The 15,919-nt window shown below is 36.5% G+C and overlaps 2 protein-coding genes across 2 annotated transcripts; one reads left to right on the forward strand and one right to left on the reverse strand.

Moving 5' to 3' along the window:
- Window positions 1-583: 583 nt before the first annotated feature.
- Window positions 584-10,454, forward strand: MONOS_7940 (uncharacterized protein; the record flags this gene model as incomplete). Its single annotated transcript, XM_067878306.1, has 1 exon — window positions 584-10,454. The coding sequence occupies one exon, from the start codon at window positions 584-586 to the stop codon at window positions 10,322-10,324; it is 9,741 nt and encodes a 3,246-aa protein (XP_067730539.1). The 3' UTR covers window positions 10,325-10,454.
- Window positions 10,455-13,365: 2,911 nt separating this feature from the next.
- On the reverse strand, window positions 13,366-14,031 carry MONOS_7941 (uncharacterized protein; the record flags this gene model as incomplete). The annotated part of the gene is made up of 1 exon (XM_067878307.1): window positions 13,366-14,031. The coding sequence occupies one exon, from the start codon at window positions 14,029-14,031 to the stop codon at window positions 13,366-13,368; it is 666 nt and encodes a 221-aa protein (XP_067730540.1).
- Between the last annotated feature and the right edge of the window lie 1,888 nt (window positions 14,032-15,919).

The raw sequence follows: 15,919 nt of genomic DNA on the forward strand, positions 1-15,919 counted from the left end.
TGAACACATAAAGACTGTTTCTGTTTATTAGCTTTTGCATTCTAAAGATAATATATGAAGAATGGATTACTCAACTCAACATCTTTTATCGTTTCTAACATTCAAAAAGGGAAAGGAACAGTTTAATACCAAAGATCAGCAATTAAAAGACAATAAATCCACCGCTACATGCTTAAAATTTATCGAAGAATTATCATCACTTCTGAATCATTCTTCTCATTTTTACAAGATTCCACCTCTTCAAAAGAACATTGTTGCTTCTGCAGATAAAATGACAACTTTTACGCATGGCCAGATGGAATTTTTAAGTAAAGAAAAAATTGAGCCAATAAATTCAATTTGTTCAAAATGTGCTTTTTTTCAATCTTTATATAAGCCCTGCTCGTCAAAAGATCTTCAATTAAGAATTTTTCAATCAATTTCTTCAAAATCAATTCGCTCGTGCAAATACGCAAAGCACTTTGACGGACATATCATAATTGAGGAGGATAATAGATATGGCCCACAGGATCAAAAAGACTTCAAATTGTTTTTGCCGATTCTTTCACAAATCTGGTTTCATTCAGGGCCGCTGTCTTTCTCTATGTCACCAGTTCACCATGCGAATAAATTGCCATCTGCGCAAGCACTTTCGCTGAATGAACGCTCTTCGTTCAGCAGATACGGTCCCAGCTACAGAATTCAGATTGAGCAACCAGAAGATGACGACGAAAATGACGAAGTCAGCGAAGAAAAAGAACGAAACGAAATCAAAAAAGAAGGGAAAAAATCAGAAACAGAACCTGCAAACATTAAAGAAAGAGCCAAAACCCAACGAGAAGCAGTAGAAGACAACCCATTTGCCAGCCGAAGAAGCACCAGCAGCTCGGAAGCACGTGAAATATGCGACAATTACAGTGAGTTTTTCAACAGCGAATATCGATGTGTCAGAACGGGAAGAGAAGGGAGGGTGCTGCTGCTGAAGAGGAAGCAGGCAGATGTGTTCCGCACAGAAGAGGAAGACGTCCTCGAGGCAATCGAGATGAAGATACTGTCAGCGGCAACGCTGGTGAACTTGTTCCAGACCATATGCAATGTGATAGAGGCGTATGTGGAATTGAAGGGGAGGAAGGAGAAGAAGGAGAAGGAGCAAAAGGAGCAAAAAGAGCAAAAGGAGCAAAAGGAAGAAGAGGAAGAAGAGGTAAAGAGGAGCAATTGCGAGAATTTTTCTTCTGCTTCTTTGCCTTTTAATTCTTCGACTGAACGAAAGATTTCGCATTCTTTTTCTTCTTCGTCATTCACAGAACAAAAATTAGAAGAGACCGAAATTTCATCAAAATCAATTTCTTCTTCTTCTTCTTCTTCAATAAAAGAGTTTTCATCATCATTATCATCTCTATCTTCTTCCCCTTCCCCTTCTTCTTTCTCCTCCTCTTCTTCTCTTTCTCCACAACCCCCTCATCCCCTCTCCCTCCAGCTCCTCACCGCCCTCCTCACCATCCCTTCCCTCTCCTCCCTCCACCTCTGCCTCTCCTCTTTCGTCCAAGCCACTTTAACTCCCAACCACCTCCGCTTCTTCCGCGACACACTCCAAAGCGGAAACCGCTTGCTCAGCACCCCCCACGCCGCTTCCACCCTCGCCCGCGCTGTGGAGCTGCTGCAAACAGACCCGGCTGTCATTTCCTCTGCCTCTTTGTCTCTTTTCCAGGCAGTTCTGGCTGGGTGGAAGAAAGAGCAGAGGATGAGCGCGCTGAGGGCGTCGTACAGGCAGACAGCGGTGTGGGAAAGAGAAGCGACGCTGGCGCTGTGTTTTCTGAGAGACAGAGAGAAGATGAGTGCGATGGCAGTGAAGAGGGGCCATGTGAAGATGAAGGAGGAGTTTGAGGAAGAGATGGAGGAGAGCAGGGTGCTGAGGCATTCGTGGGTGAAAGGGCTGATTCGATGGCCTTTCTGTGCAAGTGGAGGGGAAAAGGAGGAAGTGTGTGAAAGGATTAGGATGGGTTTGAGAGAAGAGGAGGAAGAAGAGGAAGAAGAAGAAGAGAAAAAGGAAGAGGAGGAGAAAGAAATTAAAGAAGAAGAGGAAGAAGAAGAAGAAGAAACAAAAAAAGAAAAGAAAATGAAAAACAAAAATCAAAAGAAAATTAACAGCAGCAGAAGTAACAGAAGCAGAAAATCAGTTCTTTTCAGTTCTTCTTCGCCTCCTTCTCATTTGCGACACATTCTCTTTGCCAACATTCCTTTGAAGCAGAAAACAAACCCAAAAACGAATGCTCTTTCGCTCCTTTTGAAGAAAGAAGCATCAAATTCTTTGATTTCACCTTCAGCATCGACTCAGATGAAAGATATTTCGCCTTCATCCTCTTCTTCTCCTTCTCCTTCTCCTTCTCCTTCTCCTTCTCCTTCTCCTTCTTCTCCTTCTCCTACTACTTCCTCTTCTTCTTCTTCTTCTTCACATTCATCATCTTTTCCTTCTCTTCCTCTTCCTTTCACACCAGCACCGTTTCAAACATCAGCATCTTCTTTATCTGCAAAGCCGTTATTTACACCCTCACCTTCTTTTTCTTTTTCTTCTTCTCCTTCTCCATCTTTAAATCCAACATCTTTTTCCACATCATCATCAACAACGCCTTCTTCATCTTCTTTCATTTCCTCCTCCTCCTCATCATCATCATCAACGTCAACTTCTTCTTCTTCTTCTCTTTCTATTTCAATACCAACAATTGATTCTTCTTCACATTCGCTTCATTCTTCTTCCTTCTCACTTCAACCTCAATCACAACATTCACTTCAACGAACACCTTCTCCTTTATCTTCTGATTCACTTCACATTTCATCATCATCTTCTTCATCATCTCCTCCTCCTTCTCTTGCGCCGTGTAGTTCACCTTCACCTTCACCTTCTTCTCATTCTCCTTCTCCCCATCTCTCACAATCAAACTCTTCCTCTTCCTCTTCCTCTTCCTCTTCCTCTTCCTCTTCCTCGTCTTCTTCCTCCTCTTCCTCTTCTTCTCCCCCTCCCTCTCTCGTTCTCTCTTCCCTTCTCAACCAACAAACTTCCACCATCATCACATCTTCTATTTTTCAATCTTCTCTTTATTCATCTCTTCCTTTCGAACATCCTCTTCTTCCTTCTTTTTCTCTTGTTGCCCATCTCGTTCACGTTTGCTCAAAACAAAGGAAAAGAAGCGAAAACGAGCTGTTGTGTATTGCTTTGATATGCGATGTTTTGTCTTCTTCATTTTTTGTTTCTCATAATTCTTCTTCTTCAATTTCTTCTTCTTCTTCTTCTTCCTCTTCTTCTCCTTCTTCACCAAGAAATGTCTTTTCGAAGAACTATATGTATGTTGATGCATCTCTCTATTTGTCTGTTTATTTGTTCTTTTTGGCAGCACAAAAGTTGGACAAGCTTTTTTCTGTTGTTTTGGATGAAAGATACAAACCTTTTGAGAAGGAAAGAGAAGAATTTGGAAGAAGAGAAGAAGAGGAAAGAGAAAGAGAAAGAGAAGAAGAAGAAGATAAAAGAGAAGAAAGAGAAAGAGAGAGAGAAAGAAAAAGAGAAGAAGAAGGAAATGAAAATGAAAATAACAACAAAAATGAGAAGAAAGATGAATTTTGCAGCATTTCTTCAAGCGACGAAGCAATTTTCAATCAGAAATCTGAATCCAAAATTTCGTCAAAAGAAGGAAAGAAATTAAAACCCAGTGAAAAGTTCGTTTCTTCATTGAATTCTGTTTGTTGGCCAACAGAAATCAAAGAATTTTCATCAAAAACAACATTTTCAGATACAATTTCCTATTTTAACCACAAAAATTACCTCAAAAATAAGCCTTCTTCTTTTTCTTCTTTTTCTTCCTTTCCTTCCTTTTCTCCCTCAGAAATCAAAATTCGAATCAAAAAAATTGCGAAGGAGGTTGAAGAAGCAATGAAAATGAACAGCATGTGCGAATTGCATCAGATCAATTGCTTGCCAACATTTGGATACAGAGTAAAAGAGCTAGCTGAAGTTATTGAGATTTTAAGAGAAGCTGAGAAAAAAATTGCGATTTCAGCGAGAAAAAGAACAACTTTGCCACTTTTGAGCTTGTTTTGCGCTTTTTCTCATTGTTCTGATGATTTCAGGGTTTCTGGCTGTTATGACGATGATTTTGTGTTGGACTACAAGTATTTCTCGTCTCCTTCTTTGCCTTTTGAAGATAAAATGAAAAAAATTGGTGGTTTTAAAGAAAAAGTTGCATCATCATCATCATCACCTTCTTCTTCTTCTTCATCTTCTTATTCACCTTCATCATCATCATCATCTTCTTCTTCTTCCTCTTCTTCTTCTTCTTCTTCACCATCTTCTTCCTCTTCAATGTATTTTGTTCTTTCTTCTCTTCTTCTCTTCAATCAACCTGCTTTTCTTCTTTCTTCTTCTCTTTCTGTTCCCTTTTCTGCTGTTGCAATTGACACGAATTTTGCTCTTTTCAATTTCTTTCCTTCTTTTTGTGCGAATCGCAATTTCTTCAAAGTTGGAATGAGGTTTTTGAATTCGAAAGAAGTGAAGAATTTCAATGGAAAAAAAGGAAAAAGAAAAGGAGAAGGAGAAGGAGAAGGAGAAGGAGAAGGAGAAGGAGAAGGAAATAAAAATAAACAAAATTCTGCTTTGTTTTCGATGCTTCTCTTGGCATCTTATTTGAACAAACAGAAAATGAACGGAAAGGAAAAATGTGAAATAAATGTGAGAAAGAAAGAAATATCAAAGAAAGAGTTACTTTCAATGAAATGGAGAAATCCTAATGAAAATTTGAAAGAAGATAAAAAGGAGAGAAATGAAGAAAGAGAAGAAGAAAGAGAAAGAGAAAGAGAAAGAGAAGGAAAAGAAGAAATAAAAGAAGAAGAAGAAGAAATGAAAAATAAGGAAAAAGAAGAAATAAAAGAAGAAATAGCAATCAAACCCAAAAGAAGAGGAAGGCCGCCAACGAAACAAAAAGAGAGCGGAAAAGAAGTTTTGTTCAACAAAAAGGGAAAGAAAATAGTTGAAGTCAAAATTAATGATGGAAACTTGGCAGATTTGTTTGCACAAGCAAAAGCAGCGATGATGACGACGATGACAGCAACGATGAAGATGAAGGAGAAGATGAAGCAGAAGACGAAGACGAAGGCGAAGAATGAAATGGAAGAAGTGAAAGGAATGAAATGGAAGAAAGAAGAGAAAAGGAGTTTGAAAAAGGAAGAAGAAGAAGAAGAAGAAGAAGAAGAAAAGGAGGAAGAGGAGAAAAGAGAAGGAGGAGGAAGAGGAAGGGGAAGAGGGAGAGGGAGAGGAAGAGGAAGAGGGAGAGGAAGAGGGAGAGGAAGGGGAAGAGGAAGGGGAAGAGAAACAGAAAATGAAGAAACAAATGAAATAGTTTCGAATGAACAAGATGATTCAAATGATTTGAAAGACATGCCAAAAGATGAAGCAAATTCTGATATTTCTAATTCAAACATGCAATCAACAAAGATGAATTCTGAATTGCCTTCCTCTTCCTCTTCCTCTTCCTCTTCCTCTTCCTCTTCCTCTTCCTCTTCTTCCTCTTCCTCTTCTTCCTCTTCTTCTTCTTCTTCTTCTTCTTCTTCTTCTTCTTCTTCTTCTTCTTCTTCTTCTTCTTCTTCTTCTTCTTCTTCCTCCTCCTCCTCCTCCTCCTCCTCCTCCTCCTCCTCTTCTTCTTCTTCTTCTTCTATTTTCAAATCCAACATTAATCAAAAAACCCCTCAAAATGGCTTATTTTTCGGAAAAGATGAACAAACATCTTATTCGATGAAAGGAATAATTGATCCATACAAACACATGCAAACAGAAGAAATGAGGCAAAATCCTTCTTCTTTTGAAGACGAGCATTATTTGCCTTGTTTGAAAGGAAGTTGTTCAGATTGTATTGTTGATTCTTCTGATGTAATAGAAGAGAAAAAAGTGATTCGAAATGAAGGGAAAGAAGAAGAAGAAGAAGAAGAAGGAGGAGGAGGAGAAAGAAAAGGAGGAGAAAGAGGAAAAGGAGAAGAAGAAGATATTTGCCTAAATAACAACATTAAGAATACAACATCATCGTCATCATCTATTTTGCCATCTCAAATGAATTCACCAAAAGAAGAAGAAGAATTTTCAGTTATTTCATCTTCGATTAATCCTCCATTGCTTTTAAACAACATTCAAAAGGAACAAAAATTGGAAGAAGAAGAAGAAAATAAAGAAGAAAAAGAAGAGGAAACAAAGCAAACTCATTTGAAGGAAATGTTATCGATGAATTTTGCAAATGTTGGCAAAAGAAATGAATTTGAGAATGAAAGAGAAGAAAGTTTAATAAAAAGCGAAGAAAACAAAGGAAAATATGAAAACAACGAAAATATCAAAGAAACAAATGGTGTGACAAATCAATCAAACAACAATGAAATGCAACATTCTTTTATTTCAGCTGTTAATTCAACATCATCTTCTTCTTATTCTTCTTTTCTGCTTCCTCCAATTCGCAATGAAATGAGTCCAATTTTTACACCTTCATATTTTTCCATGGCTCGTTCATTATCTTCTTATATGCCAAGAGAAGTTTATGCGAATTATAGAACAAACGAAGAAGTTAATAGGAAGAAAGAGAAAGAGAAAGAGAAAGAGAAAGAAGAGAAAGAGAAAGAAACAAAGGAAAAAGAGCAAAACGAAATGAAAGAAGAGAAAGAAGAGAAAGAGAAGAAAGAGAAGAAGAAGAAAGAAATCAATGCAGAAGATGAGAAAACATTGAGAGTTGCCAATTGGTTTAAGAGGCATCCGAATTTCTTTGTTGATTGTCCTGTTTCTGAGAGCAAGACACGAAGTCACAGAGGAAAGTTTGTGATTCGATTGCATTCGATTGAAAAGAAAGAGGGGGAGGAGAAAGAGGAGAAGGAGAAGGAAGAGAAGGAAGAGAAAGAAGAAAAAGAAGAAAAAGAAGAGAAGAAAGAGAAGAAAGAGAAGAAGGAGAAAGAGGAGAAAGAAGGGGAGAAAGAAGAGAGTGAAAAGAAAGAAGAAGCAGATGATTTATTGTTAGATGTTCCTCCGCTTCCACTTCTGTCAGAAGAAGAACAGAAGAAAAGACACGAAGAAATCGAACTTGCGCGTCTGAAGCAGAATTTGATGAAACAAGAATTTCCTCAATTTACAGAGAAGAAAAAGAAGAACAGAAAGAATAAGAACAAAATTGCAGAGCCTTCTTCTTCTCATTCTGAGTCTTCTTTCTCTTTTCCTTCGTTTCCTGCTCCTCCAAACAGCTTTGCTATTTCTCCGAAGCTAACAAACTTTGGAATTTCTCCGAACGCAGCAGGATCAATCATTTCTCCGTCCTTATCTCCGTCCTTTTCTCAGCTTCGGACTCAAAATAGCTTTGTTATGCAGCCATTTCAAAGCAATGTAATGTTCTCTCAATTAAACAAAGGTTTTTTTGTTCCTCCTCTTCATTCAGCTCAGGTTAATACTGCTATTCCGAAGCAGCAAAGTGGAATGAATGGAATAATAACACAAACACAAACACAAAATCTGACAAGATTTGCTCTGCCTCAAAGCAATTTTGCTGCTTCTCTGCCTCAAAACAGAGGAAATGCCTTTTTTAATCAGCCAAACATGAATGCTCCGTTGTCTCAAAGAAACTTGTATTTTTTCCAACAGACTCAAAATTTGAATATGACACAGCCACAACTCAGATTTAGTACATGCATTCCACAAAACATGGTTAGAAATCCTTCTTCTCAAAGCCATTCAATAATTTCTCCATCGCAAAGAAAATTTGATATTTCTCCGAAGAACGAGAACTCTTCAGCCACAAAAGAAGCTTCAATTGAAGATTTTTCTCTTTCAAAGCACACAACTTCTGATTCTTCAAAGAAAGATCCAACTTCTCAATGTGAACCAGATGAAATCTTGAATTCAATCATCAGAAAGGATTTTGTTAGCAAAATGAATCAAAAAACAGTCATTTTGAAGCTGAAAACGGGAGAAAAGTGGATTTCGCAAAAACTGACAGACAAAAACTCATTCAAAGAAGATGCTTCTTTAACAGAATCATCTTTTTTGTTGGATGGGCATGTCAAAATAAATTCATGTCAAATTAATCCAGAGAAATTTGTCTTGTCAAATTCAGAATTTTCCGATACGAATTTGCAAAATTCAGTTGCAGCTTCTTATTCCCATTCAACGCAAACAACAACAACAACTTCTTCTTCTTCCTCTTCTTCCTCTTCTCCTTCATATTGTTCTTCTTTCTCCCCTCTTCCTTTTCCTCTTCCTCAATCGAATTCTTTTACACAAATACAAAATAATCCACTTAATCATTTTCACAGTCCTTCACAAAGTTATCCTATTAACTCAGATTTTACAGCCAACTTTTCAAGAAATTCTTCTTCTTTTGCACAGAAAACATTAACACAAACACAAAACATATTGGAAATGAAGCAGGAAGATTCTCAGGTTTCTCCTTTGCCTTCTTCAACAGCCACAAATTTGCAATCTTTGCCTTCTTTTTCACAGAAAATTCAACATCCAGCTGAAATATCTGAGCTAAATGTGAATTCCATCTCTTCTTTGAAAGAGGAGAAATTTGATAATCAAACCAAAAATTTCACAGCGAAAGATCAATACGAACAATCGACGAATGAAAAGATGAAAGAAAAAGAAAAAGATAAAGAAGAAACAACCTTCTCAATGGAAGAACTGACGAAAGAAATCAACATCAACCAGAAGGCTCAAAACTCTCACGAATTTGAACTTAGCTCAATTCTTTTCCACTTTTTAATTCGCCATTCGAAGAAGCCGATGATAAAAGAGCTTTTTTTGAGGATTGGCAATCTTCTGTTCAATCACTGCAATTATTTTGTGGTTAGACGAACTTTTGATCGAGAAAACATGTTCCTTATTGAAACTCCAGAGGCAAAAAGTGAACAAACTTCTGCTTTTTCCACTTCTCCTTCTCCTTCTCCTTCTTCTCTTTCTTCTCATTCTTCTCTTTCTCCTCCTCCTCCCCCTTCTTCATCATCCCCTTCTCCTTCTTCTGTCCTTCCACTTTCTTCTCCTCTTTCTCCTTCTGATTCGCTTTTTTTTTCCATGTCTCCTTCTCCTTCTCCTTCTCCTTCTCTTTCTCCTTCAACTCCTCCTTCAATTGCTCTTTCTCCTTCTCCATTGCCTTCTTCTTCTTCTTTGTTCTCCCCTCAACATTTGCAACAATATTTGTCTTCTTCTCCTTCTCCATCATCATCTGGTCAGTCTTGTGATGTTTGTTGTTGTACTTTGATTAACTCTCCATCAAAGAAACTGCAAGTTTCGTTATTTTCTTCTTCATCTTTCTCCTCCTCTTCCACTTTGTCTTCTTCTGCTCTTCCATCGAATGTTTTATCAACGCCAACTTCTTCTTCTTCTTCTTCTTCTTTATCATCTTCTTCACCTCCCTCTCCTCTTCTCTCTTCTCCTCTTCCTTCTCCTCTTCCTTCTTCTCTTCCTTCTTCTCTTCCTTCTTCTCCTTCTCCTTCTCCATCTTCGTCATCCCTTCCTCATCCATCCCCCGAGCAACATTCAAACTCCTCTGAAAACAAAGCACAAAACGAAGAGTTTTATTCATTCGCATCCAAACTCAGCACATCTCTGCTTCCTGTTGTGACGCCTCTTCAATGGAAAGTCGAAGATGCAGATGACAAACTACTTATGGAAGAAGAAGAAGAAGAAGAAGAAGAAGAAGATGATGATGATGATGATGATGATGATGATGAAGATGAAGAAGAAAAGAGAGAAAAGAAAGAGAAAGAAGAGAAGGGGAGAAAAGAAAGAAAGAGATCCAAAATTGTGCTGAACATCATCAAGCGTCGCAATTATTGTCTGGCTGTTCCGTGTACTTGCTATGTGAGCTGCTCAAATGGCACATTGTGTTCACAGCGAAAGTCTTTTTCTTCTGATTTTTCTGAGCAAATGTCTCCTTCTTTTTCAACACTTTCTATTTCTGGACATGCAACAGCATCGTCTCAGATGCAAATGGATTCAAATTCAATGACTTCTTCTGCATTGCTATCATCGTCTTCATCTCAAAATGTCATTTCTTCATTTTCTTCTATTTATGGCAATGGCTTTTCAAACAGTGGAAAGTATTTCAATGCTTATAAGTTCAAACAAGGAACGAAGGAAACTTGCAAGCACCTTCCAGTGTTTGTGAGAAAAAGCAAGTCATGCAAATGGCCAACGGAATTTGATTGGAAAAAGATGCTTTTCTATTCAGACTATTCATTCAGAGTTATTGGACAAAGGGTTATTGTGCATCAACCAAATACAACTGATTGGTTTGCTATAAAATCGAAAAGACATAATATGTGTTTTGGAAAATAAGTTTTCTTTATTGAACAATAATTTACAAAAGAGAAATATTATTTTTGAGTTTTTTGTTTTAGCAATATTCAAGTTAATATTTTATTTATCTTTTAAAAATCTTTTGAAATAATTTCAATTTTGGCACATACACTAAAGATGTTTTTTTTTTCGCCAAAAAACAATGATAATGCATTTCTGTTCAAAAATCTAAAGGTTAATTGCTTTATTTAGTGAAAAAACTCAAAATTTTGATTTCATTTTTCAATCAAAATAATGATCTTTTTTTGATGTTTATCATTGCAGAAATACAGCCTAAACCGGACATAATCACATCGAATACAATCACATTCGTTTATAGTCACATTTTTCCATCCACCGACATTTTTTGCTTGTTTTTCATTCATTTTCCATCGCATATAATCACAGGGTTGAAAATATATAATCACATTTTGTTTTATTATAGGTTCATTTTTCTATGAAAAATCGGTTTTTTGATCAAAAATTTCGATTTTTCGCTTTTTCAAAAATTTGCTCAAATAAGTCAAAATAATATGTATTAATGAATAAAATTAATTACGCAAGTGAAAAAAGTGTATTTGCGATGAATTTTCAAAAATGGAATAATTGACACAATATCAATTAATGAATAAATTAATTTTTTTTGTTTTTTTGTGTAAAGCATCATCGTGTATAATCACAATTTGAAATAGTCACAAAAAGTTGTGCAAAACCCGATGTGATTATATCAGGTTTGGACTGTTCCTTTGAATGTTCATCACTAAAACAAAAATATAAAATTGTTAACAGCCATTGATTTGCAAGATTTTCCATTTTTCAAATGCTCCAAAATATAAAAAAATGATGTGAAAAGAGTTATGTTTGTTAAATAAATGAATTTCAAATAGAATTTTTCTATTTGAATAGATTCAACTTATTTGAATGAACTAGGTTTTTCTTAAATGAAGTCATGTTATTTTAAATGGTTGAAGCGACACATGAATAAAGTGCAATACTCTAAAATAAAAAATTTATGAAAAATCAATAAACGCAAATTATTATATTTTTGCGTTTTATCTTTCACTTCATCAACAAAAAGATTGAAAAATCCAAAAATATAAAGATTTTTTATATTATCAAATAAAATTTCAGATATGTCTAAAGAAGACTTTAATTGACAAAAGAGAGAGAAATATAGAAAATTCATAATTTATTCTTTTTCCTCTATTCTATTTTTCACTTTTTTGCATTTTTTTGATCTCTATGTATTATATATATCTTTAATAAAAATTTATTTCTTTTGATGTTCACAGAGTAATCGACAACAAACAAAGCAAATATTTTTGAAGTTCTCAGTCGAGTCGACAGGTTAAAGCTGCTTTCATCTTTGCCACTTTCTCCGTTGAATGGATATATTTCATTTTCATAGATAGATTTTTTAAAGGCCACTCTTCATTTATCTTCTCTACATATTTTTCTATTCTCTCCTCCACTCCTCTTCTAGTAATACCTCCATCATCACTATTTCAAATGCTTTGGATCTTCTGATGTTGTCATTCACAATCTCTCTCAGATCTTCTGCTTCATTCTTTACCTTCTTCCACCGAATGGCCAGAATGATGGAAACAACAAGAACGATTATCAATACGATTCCCATGATTATCACAATAAACATCCAATAAGATTTTCCCTTTTTCCCTCCTTCAACAATTCTGTCATCTCCTTTTCCTTGGGTTTCACTTCTGTTCTTCAGGATGAATGACTCCGTTTATGGAAGAGAATCAATCTTTCCAAACAAGATCTTTTCAGATACTTACGTTTCCTCAGATGCATTGTTGCAATTGATGCTGGAATGGCTGTGTGAAGCTCAATTTCTCCGACAAACTCCTCTGACAGATGCGGATACACCTGGAGCTTGTGAATCATTCATTAAATGAATCAACTTGGAGAGCCAAACCTCAGTGCAGATGCAAGGAACCATAAAGATCAATCAGAAGGTTTCTCCCTTGCTGAAAAGACTTTTCTGAGGGCAGCAGCGGTATGAAGAACGGATATACTCCTAATTACGCCAAGCCGACGAGGGTACAATTGTTGCCCGCAATTCACATGAAAGTGTTCGAAATAAAGCCATCATTTCATTTCAGGCTTTGAATGTCCAGCAGCACATGACCAGAGCATGCTATATTATTCCTCTTGGATGGATCCATGCTGCATTTGGATTGTTGCTAGAAAACAGCACAAACTGAATTGAAATGTTTCCTCCAGAGATCGACAGCCTTCCCTTGGAAGAATTGGAGATTGTGGTGTCTGATGTCCTTCCTGAGCAATCCTGAAGATCAGCCATCGATCCACTCTGCTGGAACAACTCTTCTGATCGCTCATTGTTCGATCTCAAATCTGACCCGCTTATAGCTCAGTCAAACACACACAAAGACATGCAAGCATCTGCCAAATCTGCCAATGCAGCAATGCAACCTTTTAATACGGAGAAGCACACATTTTGTTCAAGCAGTTAATTCCAGCAACAAAGACGAAGATGAAGAGGCCAAGCGTTATGCACCAGTGAACCATGGGCAATGTTTTCGAACGATCACTGCTTCAGCTGGAATGTGAAAGCATTCGATGTCACGTTCACTGCACACCCATCCCCAAGCACTGTGTTTGAAATAGCCAACAAATTCATTTCAACATCTGAATCTTGACATTTAACAGAAACCAACGATTCACTTGAAACGCGAGCACTTCGAATTCAGAATAATAGCATTGGATGTTTGAATGGACTCCAGAACTGTCTGAGGAAAACACAATCAAGCTTGCTTTGCTCTCTGCATTTCTGATTTGAACCTTCTGCAGCTGGGAGTCTTTGAAGTTGTGAAAGAGAAGGGCAGAATGCTCAAGTGCGCAACTGGAAATAAGTACCTGCTGCATCGAGTGGTTTGCCAGATTTTGAAATAAAAAAAGCTTTTCAGAATTCCATCAGAAATGTTCAAGTTCATAAATGAGCAATATTGTCCCCCTCTTGCTGCCACGCATGAAGAACCGAGATGGTAGCCTGCAAAACGTCAGTCAGAAATCGTCAATCTTCCACCGCTCATTTCAACAATTGAGCAATTCAGTTTCATTTCAGAGTATCTGTTCCAATCTTCTTGAGCAAATGCTGTATCTGCAATAGACAAGTTGCCATCAGTCAGCGATAACAAACTGGAATGAGAAGAAAAAGCGCTTCCAAACAAAAATGCTATAAATTCCATTTTCACACTCGACGAGCACGAAACAAGACTGCCCGTCTTGCTCTCGATGCAGCAGTTCAGGCGGAGCACCCCTTTGTCGCTTTCCTGCTCCAGCGACTTGATCGTCACGACACGCGCACTTGCTTCGCCAGACACAAGGGCGCTTTTTTCGATGAGTAAATTGCTGTAAGCAGAGGGAATGATGTGTGACAACGCAACATTCAACAAAGAACATGGACCGCTGATCGCCCCACACTGGCGCGTGTCAGAGGTGTTGTCTGCTGAAGAAGAGGCAAATATCATCTCGCTTTGATATGCAACCACAAGCAGAAACAGATCTTGTTCATCCGCATAGTTTGGCGCTGTGCGTTCCCACATGGCAAGATCCCGAACAAACGGTGCTCTGAAATCGAGCTCAAACAGTTCGGCGCCTGTTTGAGTGTTGACATCCGCATATTTCACATACACGTCTCTTCCCACAAATGCTTTGTTCTCCATGAACGTGATGTTTTTGAAGAGGAACTGCAAAGGGACATCGTTCGCGATTTATGAACAATTCGGGAACATTGCGCCTCCTCTTCCTGTTGCCGAGCAAAAACATCCTGAGATTGTGGGAAAACAGCACTCAAAAACCCCTCCTTCGCTCAATTTCATAATCATTCCTCCGCCGCTCTCGCTCTGGCTGCTTACACAATTCTTGATCGAAGTGTTTTGCACAAGCACACTGAAAGGTTCGCTTCCAATGCAGCTGATGATGGAGGGCTCAGATGGTGCATTTTGGAGAAGCGAATGGAGCGTGCAGCATTTCAGTTGCACTGTTGAACTGCCATTTTCATTCAATATCTGTGGCTCGCCTCTCCACTCAGCCTGCACCAACACAGCTTCAATGCTTCCGAACATCAGCTCCATATTGATCGTCGAGACATTCGTCAAGTCAACTTTGTCATCATTCAATCCATTATATATGCGATTTTTTGTTTTGATGGTTTGATTGAGCAGAATAGCATTTCGCATGTTCCAGACAGGTGGACAACGATGAAATAAGGAATGCTTATGAAAGAAGAATAAGGAAAAAGTAAGAGAAAAGCGGTTTAACTCCGTTCATTGTTCAAAAAAATAATGATTACAAATAAGTTTGTTTTGAATCAGTATTTTTGAAAAACAGATAACAATTATTTGTTAATGATTTTTTCCGGTCTTTTAATGTTATTGAACCAATCTAAGTTTAAATGCCAGTTGTCTATGTATGTATTGGTGCAATCAAATTTGTTTTATTTGCTCAATATAAAAATATATAATTCTAAACAAATGATGATTAGGGTCAACTTTTTTATGGGATTTTTTCCTTTATTGGGATTTTTTTTATTTTCGATAACAAAAAGCTGAGAAGTGTGAAATGGCTTTCAGTATTTGGATAACCGATTTTAACAAAGTTGATTCGATTTATTACCGGTTTGTTTTTTAATTTTTGTTTATTATTTAACGAGATATTACGTTTTTTTGATAAATACGAATTGGTTTTTTCCACTCAACCAAGCATTTCCAGAAAATGAAAAATACTGTTTTCAAAAGCACAAACTTTTATCTATCTGTTTTGAAATTCTTTTTTTGACAAACATTTTTTTCGTGTTATTTTTGCATTTCATTTTTTAAACAACATGCTAACATAAAACTGATTATTTCTTTGTGAATACAATGAAATGATAAAAATAAAAATTTGATATGAAAAACAAATACTTTGAAAATGAAATGTTGCAAAAATAGAACATAGTTTATTTCTAAATGTTTGGAACAGCCAAATGGTTCCAACTGCTTTTGATCTTTGATCAAACTTTGGTTTTTTGGATGATTTCTTCACAATTAGAAATTTTTCATATTCAACTTTTAATACACATTTTTATTATAGTATTTGTTTTTCATATCAAATTTTTATTTTTATCATTTCATTGTATTCACTAAGAAATAATCAGTTTTATGTTAGCATGTTGTTTAAAAAATGAAATGCAAAAATAACACGAAAAAAATGTTTGTCAAAAAAAGAATTTCAAAACAGATAGATAAAAGTTTGTGCTTTTGAAAACAGTATTTTTCATTTTCTGGAAATGCTTGGTTGAGTGGAAAAAACCAATTCGTATTTATCAAAAAAACGTAATATCTCGTTAAATAATAAACAAAAATTAAAAAACAAACCGGTAATAAATCGAATCAACTTTGTTAAAATCGGTTATCCAAATACTGAAAGCCATTTCACACTTCTCAGCTTTTTGTTATCGAAAATAAAAAAAATCCCAATAAAGGAAAAAATCCCATAAAAAAGTTGACCCTAATCATCATTAGTTTAGAAAAATATTCTGATATTCGAATCAAGTCTATTGTTTCTCTTTCA

The sequence above is a fragment of the Monocercomonoides exilis genome (genome assembly GCF_001643675.1).
Source record: "Monocercomonoides exilis strain PA203 chromosome Unknown scaffold14-1859848, whole genome shotgun sequence".
Taxonomy (NCBI): domain Eukaryota; phylum Preaxostyla; order Oxymonadida; family Polymastigidae; genus Monocercomonoides; species Monocercomonoides exilis.